Source organism: Lolium rigidum, chromosome 1 (genome assembly GCF_022539505.1).
Source record: "Lolium rigidum isolate FL_2022 chromosome 1, APGP_CSIRO_Lrig_0.1, whole genome shotgun sequence".
NCBI classification, from domain to species: domain Eukaryota; kingdom Viridiplantae; phylum Streptophyta; class Magnoliopsida; order Poales; family Poaceae; genus Lolium; species Lolium rigidum.
Genome location: NC_061508.1, coordinates 59,453,925 through 59,470,798, shown reverse-complemented (window position 1 = coordinate 59,470,798; position 16,874 = coordinate 59,453,925). Strand labels below are relative to the sequence as shown.

At 48.2% G+C, this 16,874-nt stretch overlaps 2 protein-coding genes across 3 annotated transcripts; one reads left to right on the top strand and one right to left on the bottom strand.

Annotated features, from left to right (window-relative positions):
* The first annotated feature begins 221 nt into the window (after positions 1-221).
* On the top strand, positions 222-5,499 carry LOC124685397 (ATP-dependent zinc metalloprotease FTSH 6, chloroplastic-like). The gene is made up of 3 exons (XM_047219738.1): positions 222-1,250; positions 4,402-4,832; positions 4,917-5,499. The coding sequence occupies exons 1-3, from the start codon at positions 222-224 to the stop codon at positions 5,497-5,499; spliced, it is 2,043 nt and encodes a 680-aa protein (XP_047075694.1).
* Positions 5,500-5,641: 142 nt separating this feature from the next.
* Positions 5,642-8,651, bottom strand: LOC124673843 (protein RKD3-like). Of its 2 annotated transcripts, none has more exons than XM_047209883.1 (6): positions 8,514-8,651; positions 8,151-8,200; positions 6,709-6,776; positions 6,465-6,610; positions 6,052-6,374; positions 5,642-5,947 (listed from the first exon to the last, which is right to left on the bottom strand). In XM_047209883.1, the coding sequence occupies exons 1-6, from the start codon at positions 8,533-8,535 to the stop codon at positions 5,744-5,746; spliced, it is 813 nt and encodes a 270-aa protein (XP_047065839.1). In that variant the 5' UTR covers positions 8,536-8,651; the 3' UTR covers positions 5,642-5,743. The 2 variants fall into 2 exon arrangements, with proteins under 2 accessions (XP_047065839.1, XP_047065849.1); XM_047209893.1 differs by having other exon boundaries at positions 6,709-6,742; positions 8,514-8,566.
* Positions 8,652-16,874: the final 8,223 nt, after the last annotated feature.

Below are 16,874 nucleotides of genomic sequence, written 5' to 3'. Positions count from 1 at the left end.
TGTGTATGTTGTTACTGCTGAGTCTGACCTCAATCCTCTATTTAAACACGGAATCGTGCGCCGTCCTTTCTCTCCAAAAATCGTAACAGATAGCTAGCTACCAAGGAGCAGAAACCAAACGAACACTGCAACCACACCACACCACACTGTCACTGCTCTGCTCAGTAGTCAGTGCACGCGAGTTACCTGATAGATTAGTCTCTTAGCTTAGCTAGGTAGGAATGTCGCCGACGGCCATGTCGCTGACGACGACGACGACGACGAGCCACCTTCCCATCTGCAAGGCGCAGGACGGCTCGCCGCAGAGGCGGAAGATCACGCCCATATCTTCGCCAGATGCCGCTGGGCTCGACATCGGCAGGCGGAGGCTGCTGCAATCCACCGGCCTCGGCCTTGGACTTGGGCTCGCCGTGGCAAAACCGTCACGGGCTCAGTCGCCGCCGGTCATGGCGCCGGAGGAGCTGACGTCGAGCCGGATGTCCTACTCCCGATTCCTCGAGTACCTCGACGCCGGCGCGGTCAAGAAGGTGGACTTCTTCCAGAACGGCACGGCCGCCGTAGTCGAGGTGGACGACCCGGCTCTGCCGGCGAAGGTCCACCGCGTCAAGGTGCAGCTCCCGGGGCTGCCCGCCGAGCTGGTCCGCAAGCTGCGTGACAAGGGCGTCGACTTCGCGGCGCAGCCGGCTGAGTCCAGCGCCGGGGTGGACGTCCTCGGCCTCCTGCTCAACCTCGGCTTCCCGCTCCTCTTCCTCGCTTCGCTCTTCCTTCGGTCGTCGTCGGGCTCGCCCGGCGGCGGGCCGGGCCTGCCATTCGGGCTCGGCCGGTCCAAGGCCAAGTTCCAGATGGAGCCCAACACGGGCGTCACCTTCGACGACATCGCCGGCGTCGACGAGGCGAAGCAGGACTTCCAGGAGATCGTGCAGTTCCTCAAGTTCCCGGACAAGTTCACGGCGGTGGGGGCGAGGATCCCCAAGGGCGTGCTGCTGGTCGGCCCGCCGGGGACCGGGAAGACGCTGCTGGCCAAGGCGATCGCGGGGGAGGCCGGCGTGCCCTTCTTCTCGCTGTCGGGGTCGGAGTTCATCGAGATGTTCGTCGGCGTGGGCGCGTCGCGGGTGCGGGACCTGTTCAGCAAGGCCAAGGACAACGCGCCGTGCCTGGTGTTCATCGACGAGATCGACGCCGTCGGCCGGCAGCGCGGCACGGGCATCGGCGGCGGCAACGACGAGAGGGAGCAGACGCTCAACCAGCTTGTCAGGATCCTGATTGGATCTGACGAGATAGGATCAACTAAAACAGGAATTTGAGAGAAATTGAGAAATAAACTAGGTAATTGCTGGATAGAAATTGAAGGTAAATTGCAGGAAAGTAAGAACAGGAATTAAGGCAAGATAAATTTAGGTTTTTTTGATTTCTTGATCTTTTCACAGGATACACAAATAGCCTTATATGGAGTGAGGCTAGGTACAAGATGATGGACTAGTTGAAATACCAATACTGCCCTCACACACTAATAACCACTAGTAACCCCATATTACCTACCAATACCATTCCCTGACATTCCTCCCTTCTTCAGACCATTGCTCAGTAATGGATAAACAAGTTTCTACAGAAACTTTCTTCATTTGTTAAGGAACTTGAAAATTGATCAGCCAAAGAGGAATTCCATGACAGTGAAATAGTGAACTCATTGCAGTGCATCTCTGAAAAATCTGGCAGTAGTGCATTGCATTTTCCTTTTCTTGTACTGAAAACCAGATGGACTTGTACTGAAGTAACACAGTACCAGGATCCCACACATAAGAAGCATTGGTCACTTGTCTTTGCCATAATGCGAGTTCTGAAATTTGCAACCCAGACAAAGGTTTCACAGTTGCAATCCTTGCAGTCAGACCTTGCAGCCAGAGGTACATGGAAGAGGGTGTTCCAACTCCAGGCTCCCATTGTAGTTTGGCCATCTCAAATGAAGGTGCCCAAAAAGACAAGACAGTGACCATATGTCCTAGCCATTCAGAAGAATTAATACTTGTACCCTGAGGCATGTATGTGAGCTGTCCAGCTTTGAGCTCATTCCCATTCAGGTGTATCTCGGCCATTACAAACATGCCTGTAGAACATGGAAGAGCTTGAGAGAAATGTGTAGCCCGTTGCAGTGTGAATGAAATGCCATGGGGTACATAGTTAACGCCATTTGTAGCATAATACAGGATGACAGCTTCTGAAATAAGAAGTGACAATTCAAATGTATCATGGACGAACTGAACTTCATTTGGCACTACACATTTATCTAGCATGGTATCTTTGATTCTCAGAACTGTATGTATTCCTGGATCCCATAAGAAATGAAATTCATAACTTTCATGACTTGCTGGTACTCTGCAGTAGCATCTTTGCTGTGGTACACTAGTGGGAACTCTAAACTTGGTACCCACTGTTAGCACATAAGAAAGTGTAAGAATTCCACTAGTTGGCAGTATTGAGGTATGAAGAAAACCTACAATATCTTTGTTTGTTGTGGAACCAGGAATTGCATGTACTCCTGGATTCCATTGCAGCCTCAACTGTCTCCTACTATGCTGGATACCGAGCTGGGTAGACCTTGTGACAAGAGAATCAGAGGCCTTTAGGACAGAACAATTGCATGTCTTCTCATACTCTTGTTGCTGCAGCTCAAGAGTGAAATTCTGCATATCCGAGGTAATATTCAGGCAAGCACTAGTGTGTTCAGTTTCAGGTGCCTTGTTGAAACCTTTGACTTGTTCACTGGATGCATTCTTAGGTGCCTTGTGGAAGGAAATGGTAAGCTGGTTAGGACTGCTAGTGAACATATCAACAAACTCAGGTGAGGGGTCATCTGTTTCATCATCATAGACATCGAACACTGGATCACAAGTAGCTCTCTCTAAAGGATAATCTTCTGGTAACGCATAGAAGCTATGCTTACTACTGTCTGCCAGGAACACACTTCCACGCTTGAGATTGTCGAAGCCATAAGATTGGGGCATTTCAAGATTTTGCTCACTGAGATTGCTCACACATGAGCTCTGAATCTGATTAGGATGTCCAGAACAGTAGTCATACCTAGATCGAGGTGTTGGCATTTCATCGAACTCCTGCGGGGCGACATAAGCAGCAGTTGATGCATCAGAAGGCGAGCTCGCTGACGAACTTGCTGCTGCAGAGAACATCAAGGGGGCAGATGCAGCGATTGTCGCCCTTCCGGATGGAGGTGCTAAACCAACTGATGGTGTCGGGGCAGTGGTGGTTCTTGCAGCCATGTCTGGCTTCTCCGATCCTGCCGGCTTAGCCTTTACCGTCACAGCAATTTGCGCGACCATCTCAGACAAGCTTGTCATTGTACCTTGCAGGTTGTCGATGGAGTTTTGTTGATGCTCGAGTCGGCGCTGGATTTGGAGGACTTGACGAGGAAGGCGATGGGCGTCGGCCTCCTTACAGCGCTGGATTTGTTCCAGACTGGGGATGGCAGCGGCGGTGGAGGTCGACCCTGGGGCGGCCGTGACAGTGGAGGTGATGCCGAAGAGGCTCGGGGTAGTGGTGCGCCGATGCAATTGGCCCCGGCTGTAACTTGGAGGCGAGAGGTGTGGAAGGCGGGCGGGGCCGGGGTCTCTCTCGGAGTGGAGCGGGTGGGATGACGCTAGAGGGAGTGGCGGCGGATGGGGAAGTTGGGGAGAGCGCAGGGCGGCGGCGGTGGCCAAATTGGCCAATTTGGAGATAAGCCGACGCGGCCGTGTACGTCGAGGCGGGCGGCGGGTCGGGGTTGGTTGGTAGCGGCGGTGGCGGAGGGAAGAAGGGGAAAGGGGATGGGTAGTAGCCGCCGGAGAACGGAGAAGGGGCGGTTGGGGCGACGTACGCTGGGGCGGGGAAAAAGCCAAACTCGGTTGCGGTGGTGGGAAGGAAGACGGATGCGAAGGTGGGTAAGGGGACGGGCGCGGTCGCCATGGGTGCGACTTGGAGCGGATTTGGGATCGGGGAAGAGGAGGATGGGAATCGCTGCCTTGATTTGCTCCGCGAAGCTCGACCCAGGGTGGAGAGGGTGGGATCGAAGCTCGGGGGAGACTGGCTCTGATACCAATTGTCAGGATCCTGATTGGATCTGACGAGATAGGATCAACTAAAACAGGAATTTGAGAGAAATTGAGAAATAAACTAGGTAATTGCTGGATAGAAATTGAAGGTAAATTGCAGGAAAGTAAGAACAGGAATTAAGGCAAGATAAATTTAGGTTTTTTGATTTCTTGATCTTTTCACAGGATACACAAATAGCCTTATATGGAGTGAGGCTAGGTACAAGATGATGGACTAGTTGAAATACCAATACTGCCCTCACACACTAATAACCACTAGTAACCCCATATTACCTACCAATACCATTCCCTGACACAGCTGCTCACCGAGATGGACGGGTTCAGTGGTGACAGCGGCGTCATCGTGATCGCCGCCACGAACCGGCCGGAGATCCTCGACGCCGCGCTGCTCCGCGCGGGCCGATTCGACCGGCAGGTGTCCGTCGGGCTGCCCGACGTGCGCGGCCGCGAGGAGATCCTCAGGGTGCACAGCGCAAACAAGAGGCTGGACCCCGACGTGTCCCTGAGCGTGGTCGCCATGCGCACGCCCGGGTTCAGCGGCGCCGACCTCGCCAACCTCATGAACGAGGCGGCCATTCTCGCCGGCCGCCGCGGCAAGGACCGCATATCCGTCAAGGAGATCGACGACTCCATCGACCGCATCGTCGCCGGGCTCGAGGGGACCAGCATGACCGACGGCAAGAGCAAGATGCTGGTCGCCTACCACGAGATCGGCCATGCCGTCTGCGCGTAAGCACACACTCCCACCCACGATTACTTTCACCATGAATTCTTCTCGTTTGTACTGAAGACTAATCGACTCTTGCATTGCAGGACGCTGACGCCGGGGCACGACGCGGTGCAGAAGGTGACGCTGATCCCGCGAGGGCAGGCGCGAGGCCTGACGTGGTTCCTGCCAGGTGACGACCCGACTCTGGTGTCCAAGCAGCAGATCTTCGCGAGGATCGTCGGCGGGCTGGGCGGCCGCGCCGCCGAGGAGGTGATCTTCGGCGAGCCCGAGGTGACCACGGGCGCCGCGGGGGACCTGCAGCAGGTGACGCAGGTGGCGCGGCAGATGGTGACCACGTTCGGCATGTCGGAGATCGGGCCGTGGGCGCTGACGGACCAGGCCGCACAGAGCGGAGACCTCGTGCTGCGGATGCTGGCCAGGAACTCCATGTCCGAGAAGCTCGCCGCCGACATCGACAGGACGGTGAAGTCCATCATCGACGAGGCATACGAGGTTGCCAAGGCTCATATCAGGAGGACCCGGCCGGTCATTGACCAGCTTGTGGACGTGCTTGTGGAGAAGGAGACGCTCACCGGCGACGAGTTCAGGGCGATCTTGTCAGAGCACGTCGACATTGGCAAGCAGCAGCGGGATACGGCCGAAAGGACAGACATGGTCACTGCTTGAAACTTCTGTAGTGTAGACTGTAGAACGATAAGCATATTATAGCGCAATGTAAATATGAATGATGCCTCACATGCTTGACAGTTACTACTCCTAGCAAATATTCTCCATACAAGCAGGTGTTTAGCCGAAAAGTAGAAGAACGTAGGAGATAGGAGTAGGACACGCTAGACTGCTACGATAAAACATGGAAGAAATACTTGAACGATATATATCCTGTCATAAGCACAGATGCTCTGCATCAACACTACTTCGATGCCTCCCCAGCTCCAAGAGCCAAGACCCGCCTCTTTTTGTAGTTGGCCTTGAAGCAGGCCTGCCTAAGCCTCTTCGTCTTATCCTTGAGCTCAACACATGGCTTCTGCTCCAGGAGCTTCCTCTCCTGCTCCAGCATCTCCACCATCGCCCTCAGCTGCTCCTCGTCGTTCGCTTTGCCTGCCTCCTGCAAAGCCTGCAACGGTGAGCCGACATAGGACATGATTAGAAGTTGAAACATATGTGAAGACTGATTCAGCGTAGTAAGAGATAAGAAAACCATATGGATAAAGAGGGAACCTCGACATTGTTGATGAGGGCCCGCAAACTCTTCATCTTGCGATGCGGCCACCTGGGAATCCCAAGCTCTCTGCACCTCTTCTTCAGGACGGTGAGCCCGACATTCAGCTCTCGAGCTGCCTGCGTGATTGGCAGGTAGAAGTGCTGTGACACAAGCTCGAATGTCAACACCTTTTCTGGTCTAACAGGGACTGCTGTCATCGTGTTTGATGCCGCTCCGTTCTCCTCACTGTAACACAGTAGTGGTAACTCCTTCTCGCTCCCTTTTCTGCCGTCATCATCCCAATACCTCTGTACATCATCCTCAAAGTTTGTATCAAACTCTGCAGCATCGCAAATGACAAGAGAATGAGCTGAGAGGTCTAGAACTTCAGAAAGTGCTGCTCAAATCAAATGGAGAACAGAAATCATACCTTGAAGAGTGCTACTCTGCCTAACGGCGGAGCCAGTAGAGCATAATGGTTCGCAACAGAAGCTCGGGAAGGGTAGATTGGAGAAGAGTGCTTCTTCCTCAAGCAGGAAATTATCAAGCCAATCACTTGGCCAATAAGGCCACAAGCTGGTCCATTGTAAATAAGATAGATCAACTTAGCAAAAACAATTGTACTGCATGATAGAAGAAAAAACGTACTCTGTATGATAGAAGAACAAACGTACCTCTGTTCTTCGTTGCAATCCATTCTCTCTAGAACTAGATCGTGGGCAGACAAATACTGTGATGAGAACTGATGAAGACAAGACTAGAACGTGGGTAGCCAAATATATATGGAGCGGAGGAAAGGCAAAGCCGGCTCTTAAATGCTGGTATCACTTGCTGCATGGAAACGGCTCATATTGAAAATCATGCGAGGAATTAATTCAAAGAGTGGCTAATGGATCGGGAGTTACAAAAAAGGAGTAATTGTGTGATTGGCTGCATGGTAATAATTAGTCTTGGTAAATAGCATAACATGCCTTGGGTTTCGTGCATTTAAGAGTATGGATAATGGCTAATCAAAACTTTTCGCCTAGAGTCTGCATGTTTTGTTTTACAGATATATTATTATTTAAATTTCTTAGAACTATAAGTTCTGATGCATGATTAGGACTAACTGGGCAGACTTTCGTCATCCATCCACCCATCTTTCTGCTAACGCGCATTACCTTTACCGAACTGTAATTCAACTTGTTTCTGCTTCTATTCGGCCTTCAACTATTCCAGTTATCCACCTTAATTACTCACAAAATCGAAAGGTAAGCTTAACATGTATGACAGTATAGCTGTATAAGCAAGAAGTGAGGGTTTGGGAGCATACGTTCTCACTTATTTGTGCATTGCTTGACACATTCAAAGCATTTTTTTTTTTGCGGGGGACATTCAAAGCATTGATTTGAATGTTTTGGTTGAAGGCACAATTCATCAGATTCAAAGAGCTAATTAGGCAAGGGTGCTTCTTTCTACATGGTGGTTTAGGCTAGCCATAGTGCTAGTATCATAGCTAGTATCATGTATCCTAGCCCCACCAAAAATGCTGATGTGGCAGGTAATTATGATGAGAGAGGAGATTAGAGTATCATAGGTAGATACTGTATCATAGCGCACATCACGAGAAAAGTTAGTATCAAATAAATCTTGTACACAAATTTATATTGGGATTCTACAAATCAATTAATATAGCAAAACTATGATACTAGTCTATGATACTATGCATTATGGATCTAGTATCATAGAAAAAATATCATATACATGATACTACTATATGATACTACCCACTATGGTCAGCCTTAGAGCAATAGTACTGGATTAGAGTATAGTACTCCATGGTGGGGAATTACATTAAATAGGCAGCCATGCACGCATATTATTGATCGTTTAAGGGGCTTAAAACCAAATGATGTTACTAGAAAATGAACTTATGTGTAAATCTGTGATTGCAACTGTAGTGGGATCTGCTGAACAGGGTCTTGAACGTGTGTGTTTCAGAAAGAATTACGTGTCAACACATTTTCATGATTAAATGTGGAACAACACATAAAAGTAGAATGTGCAAAATCCATATGTACCGGATTAGTAGGAGTACACGTCAAAAAAAAAGTAAGTAGGAGTAACATGAACTCACTTGAGTTTCTTTGCTCAGCTCCACGTTTCTTGAATTGTGCAGCTTCGGACCTACCAAAAGCCAGCAAATCACAACACTTTGTAAAAATAAATCATTTATGTAGTATACTCTAGGCATTCATGGGTAAATTCACCAAAATTTGAAACAACAAACAGATAAAGAATCTTAACTGATGGCTATGGACACTCAAATTAGTAAATTATAGAGCGTGCAGATAGCTGTTTAGCTGCTTGTTGATTTCAGTAGGGTAGAAACAGTAACATAAATGCGATGTACAAGTCAAGAAGAACCGAAGACAGGACGTCTTTGTTTCTACACTGCAAACTAATTTTCTTTGTAAACATTACAACAATTTCACCGTACCGTCTAGCTCCAATCTCGGCATGACATGTCGAAACCTTTTAGGACTGAAAAAATCTCCTGGATAAGGGGATGCGAGGTATCCCCTGAGATGAAGACATGCACCTTGTCATGCAGATCAATCCAGCTGTACCCAGGATGCTTGTGAACACCTTGACGTTCCATCTCTTCTCTTACAACAGACGCACTTCCCCACCTCCCCTCATGAGCATGCAAGTTATGAATCAAAACATATGGAGCAGAACTCTGAGGGTCAATCTTGGACAATGCCTTTGCAGCCATGTGAGCCAGTTGTTCATTCTTCTTCGCTGTACAGGCTCCGAGGAAAGATCCCCACACAGATCGTTCTGGAGCAATTGGCATGCTATTGATTACCTCCAATGCATCATCAAGCTCACCATGTCGACCTATGAGATTGACAAGTGCTGCATAGTGCTCAATCCTAGCAGCAATGCCATACTCATGAACCATGGTGCGGAAAACCCTCCATCCTTCAGAGACAAGGCCAGCATTTCCGCATGCACTCAAGAGAGTAATGAAAGTTATGTGTGTTGGCATAACCCTGGCACTTGTCATTTCTTCGAAAAGTTGCAAAGCTTCTGTAGCTCGACCATGGTGTTCATAACCTCCTATCAGTGCATTCCAAGACATGAAATCTTTTTGCGTTTGCATCTGCTTGAAGATGGCTTCCGCCTCGGTTAGTGCCCCGCCTCTGGAGTACATTGTTATAAGGGCGTTGCTAGTTGCAGTATCTGGCAGAAACGACTTCTCAATAAGTTGGTGGAGCTGAGTTCCAAGGCGCAACATAGGGAGCGACGCACATGCTGCTAGAACTGAGGAGAGGGTGTGCCGATCAGGCATCCCACCAACTTCTAGCATCCGTGTAAATAGTTTGACTGTACCATCGTAGTCCCCATTTTGCTCATAACCTGATATCATTGTATTCCAGGAAATGGTCCCACGCTCTGGCATTTTATCGAAAAAACTACGGGCATGCTCAACTTCTCCTATGTTTGTGAATCCTCGTATTATTAAATTCCATGACACTATATCAGGATCAGGCATTTCCCAAAACAGCTTCTCTGCTTCCTGCATATCTGACACCTTGGCATACCCAGCGATCATAGTATTCCATGATACGAGGTCCTTAACCGGCATCTCGTCAAACAGTGTCCTAGCTGAGCAAACATCGCCAGTTTTCGTATAGCACATCATCATTGAGTTCCATGACACAACATTCCTCTCAAAGACCCTCATGTTGGTCATTTTGTGCTGGTACTGACCTCTGGGAATCATATCAAATAATCTCCTGGCATCGCTCACCCTCCCAACTTGCCCATACGCAGAAATCAGCGTATTGTAAGCATCAACAGCCTTGTCCATGTCCGTCACCCGCAAGCGCTTTGTCAGCAGCTCCTCTGCCTCATCAAGCCGGCCGTTCTTTGTTAACCCACACACCATCGTGCTCAGCGAGGCGGAGTCCTTGACAGGCATCGCATCAAACATGTCAAGGGCCTTGTTCACCTGGCCAGCAGCAAAGAACCCGGTGACCATCGTGTTAAAAGAAGCGATGTTCCTCTGCGGCATCTCATTGAATAGCTTCTCAGCCTCGCCAATGAGCCCGCGGCGCACGTAGGCACCGAGGAGGGTGTTCCAGGTGACCGCGTCGCGCTGTGGCATTTCGTCGAACAGCCGGCGCGCGTCGGCGAGGTGGTCGGGGTGCGGCGAGCGGGAGTAGGCAGCGAGGAGCGTGTTCCACGACACGGCGTCACGGACGGGCATAGAGGCGAAAAAGGCCCGTGCGGCGCTCACGTCGCGGCCGCGTGCTAGCGCCGCGAGGAACGAGTTCCAAGTCACGACGTTGCGGGCGGGGATGGCGTCGAAGAGGCGCCTGGCTGCGTCGAAGCGGCCGCGTCGGAGGAGAGCCGCGAGGGAGCGGTTGTGTTGCCGGAGAAGTTCGTCGGCGGGGGATGCAGCCGTAGCTGCGGCTGCGGCGAACGCACGGCGGTGGGCGACGCCTGGGATGGGAGGCGGCCATCGCCGCATCAGGATTCAGTTTCAGTAGTATGGTTCAGTTGCATGATTTTCTCCTGATGACTGATGTTGAGGTGATTTGGTCAGACCAGAACATCACACTTGAGTTTTGTTTCGACCAAAGTAAACCTTTCATAATATCGCTTATTTTGTTCTCTACTACGGATTCTTCGGTTGAAACTTGAAAGCAAAATCCACAATTCGGATTTCTGATTTTGAATTGCGGGGCTCACTTCTGAGCTTAAAAAGAAAGTTTTCTGAATGTGAAATTCTTTGAGTTATCTTATTAGTTATTACATCAATTCCTTGTTAACGGTTGATGAATGTTTTGGCCTGATTTGAAATTGTTCTGCTGGCTGCGAAGACCCACTTCTTCACCCTCTTCCAAGGAGCGGTCATGTCGGGATACTGGAAGTTGAAATGGAAGACTTGGGCGCTATGTAGAGTGAGGTTCTTCGTTTGGCTTGCTTGTCAAGACAGATGCTTGACGCATGAGCGACTCTCATGGCGTGGTCTCCCACACCGCGGAGATATCTTTTGTGTGACCAATCGGTGGAGATTATGGTGCATATCCTCATGGGATGCCCTTTCTCTAGGACAACTTTGCACGAGGTCATGTCATGGATTCGATATACGCCAAGACCCCTAGTTGTCGAGGGTGACTTCGCGGACTGGTGGTCGTGGGCGGCTGTGGGCCAGTCCCTTCTCGATGTGCAAAGGAACTTCGTCCTTGACCATGCTTACGCTGTGGTGGATTTTCAAACATCGAAACAAGGCCATCTTCGACAACGCTCAACCCTTAGTATCCTCGCTAATCGACATGATTAAAGCTGAAGCAAGATTGTGGATAAGCATGGGAGCTAAGGGGGTTAGCTAGCTTCTCCCTAGTTTCTGGGTTGATTTGTATGGTGATGTGCTGGTCTTTTTTAAAGCTGTACATGTAATCTTCTTTTCTGTCATCGCATTAAAACACAATATTTTTTACGTTTTCACGAAAAAATGGTAGTTCACCTCCCGCCAGCCCGTGCAATAGGCATGATGCCTCAGTTATGCTGAGTTTGTTGGAACTTAGTACCAATGGAATGAATGCTAAGGGCATCTCCAACCGGGTGACCCAAACCGCGCCCGCGCGTCCGAATGGGTCGAACCGGACGACAACGCTGCCCAGCGCGCGGACCCATTCCTAAAACGGATGGCCGCGGTGTCGGGACGACCCAAACCCGGCCAAAATCTGGGGCGAGTTTGCGTGGCCGCGGACGCCGAATGCTGGTCGCTCGCGTCCGCCCTTGTCCGCCCATGGCCCGCGTGTCATAGAAATAGAAACTTTTTTTCATTCAAAGGAACCATTACAATATTTTTTAGCCTACTATCCTAACTAGCACAGGAGCCCTCACAAATGCGAGGGCATCAACTGTATTACTTTTTACAAACTCTTTCCGTCCCATTACCTCCTTCTTCATTGATAAATTCATCATTTATTAATAAGAATATATTCCTAAATGAAATTGTATATGATTGTATTCCTAAGAAATGACAAATCATTATTATAATTTTTATGTCAACATTTTATTATTTTACTGTGAAACATCTGAACTTTATTGATCATTATTTATATAGTCATATCGAATATTGGAACATATATTTTAATTAGTAGATCCTAATAATACATGTAAGGCCGAGAAACAACTCTACAATTTTTTTTTGCATCAAATACGGATTACGCTTGCCGTATATACATCCATAGCGTGGACGTATGTGTAAAAGATTTAACCTCCACCATTCTAATTAGGACCCGTCACGGTCATGGGTAATTTGGGTGAATAACGTATTAGGTTGCATTCTTGTATGTATATTTATTCGTTAGAAGGGATACTTTATTTGCCAATTCAAGTATACAAATCAATAAAAAAAAATTAGTTGATGCACCATTCCTTAAGCCACCTTATGGAGGAAAAATGGGCTTCTTTTAGAAGTAATTCGGAGGGGCTTCAAGAAATAGCCGATTCAGTTATGAAGATTATTGATATATTGGATTTAAACTTCAAATTTAGTTTGATGTACACACAAACTTAAATTGGCACGTACATGGGTTGGCTTCTTTTCCTCGTGCAGGTGTGTTGCTTGTGTACATATCAAGGACTTTATTTGTCTGGTTAAAGTCCTTCATAGCATGCACTCTTCAATCACTGTGAGCCATTTCCAAATCTTGACTGTATCATTAAAATATTTAAAGTACATGTCATCAAAAAATATTTAAAGTACATGTACACATTTATTAAAATCTTAATGGTATCAGTAAAATTATAGATCTAATAGCTAAAATAAATCTAACATATGTACGATTTATTATAGGCTATAATACATGTCTTTTCGTGTGATGTCCATGAACTTACCTGGCCCGATGGAGGAAAAAAATGCATGGAAACTGAACATAAATATTGATGCAAGTTGTAGCTGGCTGGACCGGAAAAAAAATGGCGGTGGACTGACCACATAAATGTATACAATAGGATATTTTGTTGTTTTCTCTGCCGGTGTCATTTTACATCAAGACATATATGTGCCACAATTAAGAGCAATTTTCTTTTACATCATACGTGAACTGAATAGCATATTTTTCTATGCTTAGCAACTCAATGTCTCACACGTACTCTATCTATATAGACTCCTACTTTACTTGATTATTATACACCAAGTTTCTTTGTCTACGAATTTTTCTATCAGAAGCAATTAGAGTCCCATAGTGACACGATTTGATGCTAAAAAAAATTAACGTGAACGCTACGGATTACTTTTGTTTTTTCCGGTGAGTGCCCTTCCATATTTGATACTACGTAATATTAAATATGTTACCTATTATCAGAATCTTTACGATTATTTGCCTAAATGGACATGCCTTTTTTATCCTTTTAAGGGAACGGACTTGCCTATTAGTACGGAATCTCTTCCCCTAAAAAGTTTCTTTCCATAGTTGTAGCTAGGTTGACACGTTATTATGCAAAAGAATAACACCTTAGTATGAGGAGATCATCAATGTCACGATCAGATTTGCCTTATCTTAAATGCCTTCTGCGCCCGATCTATTCTATCATATGAAAAAAAAAATAGTGGTAGTTTCATAATTGATCGTGTCAACTGAACTGCTTTTCAGTTACGTAACAATTAATATTTATTTAAATCATAGCCACAAGTTTTAGATCCAATTGTTAAAATAATTTAAGTGATGTGGATGTGGATTAACCTGGTGTCTCTATTTTAGTTCCGCATTTTGCTTTTAGTATATAATAGATAGATACGTACGGGGCCGGCGGCCTCGCCGGCGACTCCCTCGCCGGCTCGCCGTCGGGGCCGTGGATTTCACTCGACGCGGGCGGCCTGTGCGCGTGAGGATTCCACTCTAGCTTACGAGCTGGGTGGCGCGGCGGAGGACATCATCCTCCTCCTTTCCGCTCGCGCACCTCGGGCGCGCTCGCGCTCCGCCTCCCGAGGCGGCACCATCCGCTTCCCGCATAGCTCCGGTTCCCGCAGGGCGGCGCGTTCCACAGTGGTGCGCGCCTCCAGGCGGACGCGGCCGGCGGCCTGGGCCTCGTGGTTCCCGTTCCGCCGGCGCATACGCTCTTGTCGGCCGCGCTCCGCCGACGCAGCAGCCTTCCGGGCGCGCCGCTCGGGCGAAGGCATCTGGATGAGGTGGCGGGCTGCTCGCATAGCGAGCAGCTCGTTCTTCTGCCCGAGGAGGTCGCCTAATCGGCGGCGACCGGCCCGGCAGGTCGCCTCGTGCTCCTTCGTCACGCGCGTGAGGTCGGCGAGATGCTCCTCGATGGCGGCGTTGATGTTGGCCAGCGCGAGGTCCTCCTCGTTCACGGGCTCCTCCTCTGCGGCGGCCGCGGCCTCGTACCAGCCGTCCGCGGTCTCGTGCCAGCCGTCCGCGGCCGCCTCCACCATCTCCGCGTCCCCTTCCTTCTTCGCCGCCGCCTTGGCAGCGACACGGAGCGCGTCGTCGTCGGTGACCCACCGCGCGTCCGCGCGCTCCTCCTCCTCCGTCCGCGGGAACCTAGCCCGAGCGACGAGGGAGAGCTTGGCCCACGTGGCCTGCGGGGTGCGCGGCATGGCGCCGAAGAAGGTGGAGGGGGAGAGGACGGTGGAGAGGGTGTGATGCGGTCTCTGGCCGCCGCCGTGTTTTATAGCCGGTGGCCTGGCGGGAAACTTGGGCGCGAGCGCGCGCCAAAGGCTTTTCGCGCGCGAAAACATTGGTGCGCGCGGGAACTTTCCCGCGCGTTCCACCGTCCACCATTGCTGTCCCGTCGAGGCCTCGCCATGGCGCAGCGTCGCGCAAGGAAGAAGAACCACGTGGCGTCTGTTTGGGTCACCGCGTTGGGCGCAGCGTACGACCCAAACGGACACGCGGACGCGGGCCGCTGTCCGCATGTCCGCTCGGCCACCCAAACGGCCCAAAACCAGCGCGTCCGTTTGGTCGCGCGGTTGGAGATGCCCTAATATATGCATTTACACTCTCGTTCACACTTTACATCAAAATTGTCGGTTACATTTCTCTCTCCTTTCACACTATGAGATCTAATTGTCAAACTTGAAATTTCTGTAACTTTTTAAAACTATGTGTCCAATTTTCGAACCATTTGAACATTCAAGTTCCTAGTGAAGAGAGCTTCAAAACAAGAAAGATATTGAATATATTTTTGAAAAAATTGAAATTAGAGTTTTGAGACTTGGTGAAACTTTGAAAAAGTCTATAAAACTTGGTGAAATATTAGAACACAACTTCCTGTGGTATATTTAATATTGCATCGCGTGTCAATTAGTTTCAACAATTTCACATGTATATAACTTTGTACATATCGGCTGAGTTTATCTAATTTTTTCATGATTCACAAAGTTTTTATATCTGCTTTAATGTAGTCTCATTGGATTTCACAATCTATCATGATGTTTTATTTTGTTTCGAAACTCGGATTTCAAATTTTGTCGCAACAAAACCAATTTTATACCCTAAAAACCTATTTTCTGCTTGTTTAAAATATATCATTGATATGTCAAAAAAATATATCATTGAAAATAATACACAGGTTAACAGATTGTTAATACGATATTTATTCACCGTTGGGTGGGATAGCCGATCACGCTTTTTGGCTTCCCCGTGATCACCTATTACACGTCCAGGTTCATGGCGGATGAAGATTCCGTCACGGGCAACATAAATTACAGGAATACGCAAGTGGTAGAGTCTTACCAAGGTACAGGCGTACAGCGACACAGCGTGCCACTGACTCCTCTTGCATGTTTAGTTGACGCAGTTTCCTTTTCAAAATGAGGATATACACATTTAAATGTGTCTAGATACATTTGTATCTAGTCTAAATCTCACCAAAGGTATCTCAACAAATTTGGAACGTTCAATACTGAATTTATGTGAATCATGGCATTATTTATACCCCGCCGATCGATGAATGCAGGTGGGTAGCAACTAGCAAGTAAGGTTGTGCATGATTCTTCAGTACTGCTCTAGCACATCGCATTCAGGGAACCCGACGGCCTTTGGTCTGTCCCGGGGTGGAGAACTTGACAGGCAGCACGAACAACGGGTCGTCATGACTTGCATGTACCTGTCAGCATATCACGGATTCACGGTTCAGCAAGATCATATGGGTCCATCTATCCCGGAAATCCATGCAGCCTTGTACTTTCCCAAACAGTTTGAAACAGAGTGCTTTGTGTGCAAAATTATTTTTTGAAATGGAGGCAAAAGCTTTGGGTGCAAAATAGTCTGCAGGTGTACTTATTTGCCACTTTAATTTTCCCTTGTGACCACTGAAGATCCCTGCCGATCCCTACCCAAGGATTTTGAATATTTTACTCGCTGTCCAGGTATCCAAAACAGAACAACCATAAAATAGATTAGATACATATAATGCCTAAATTTAAATAAAACCGCTAGTTCTTCCATTCCAGTTTAATCGGCATCAATTCAGTCCAGCAAGAAGATGATTCAGCACTAGATAGAACTTGAACATACCCGAATGTAAATAGACAAGGGAGAAAGCAGCAGCCATCATGAGGCGCAAGTGCATCAAACATTTTGTTATTCATAAACGCACAGGATGATAACCACTGTATTGATGAAAGTCATCAATCGAGAGCAAAGATCATGTCTCAACCAGCAAAGAATGTTTAAGAGAAACATGAATGAACAGAAGAAATAAACACCCAATCAGTAGTGCCCTTGAAAGTCATCCTATAACCACTTACAGCAAGCTAGTTAAGTTTCAAAAATGAATCGAATTCAAGAGACCAGCAGCAAAGGAAGCTTCCTGCATC

Excerpts from the sequence above, each read along its gene's own strand:
- LOC124673843 (XM_047209883.1), bottom strand. The coding sequence starts at position 8,535 with ATGCCGAGATTGGAGCTAGACG. Across the intron at positions 8,201-8,513 it reads GCCGAGATTGGAGCTAGACG|GTCCGAAGCTGCACAATTCA; the intron begins GTACGGTGAAAT and ends GGCTTTTGGTAG. Across the intron at positions 6,611-6,708 it reads GATTGCAACGAAGAACAGAG|CTTGTGGCCTTATTGGCCAA; the intron begins GTACGTTTGTTC and ends ACAATGGACCAG.
- LOC124685397 (XM_047219738.1), top strand. The coding sequence starts at position 222 with ATGTCGCCGACGGCCATGTCGCTGACGACGACGACGACGACGAGCCAC. Across the intron at positions 1,251-4,401 it reads AGCAGACGCTCAACCAGCTT|CTGCTCACCGAGATGGACGG; the intron begins GTCAGGATCCTG and ends TCCCTGACACAG. Across the intron at positions 4,833-4,916 it reads ATCGGCCATGCCGTCTGCGC|GACGCTGACGCCGGGGCACG; the intron begins GTAAGCACACAC and ends CTTGCATTGCAG.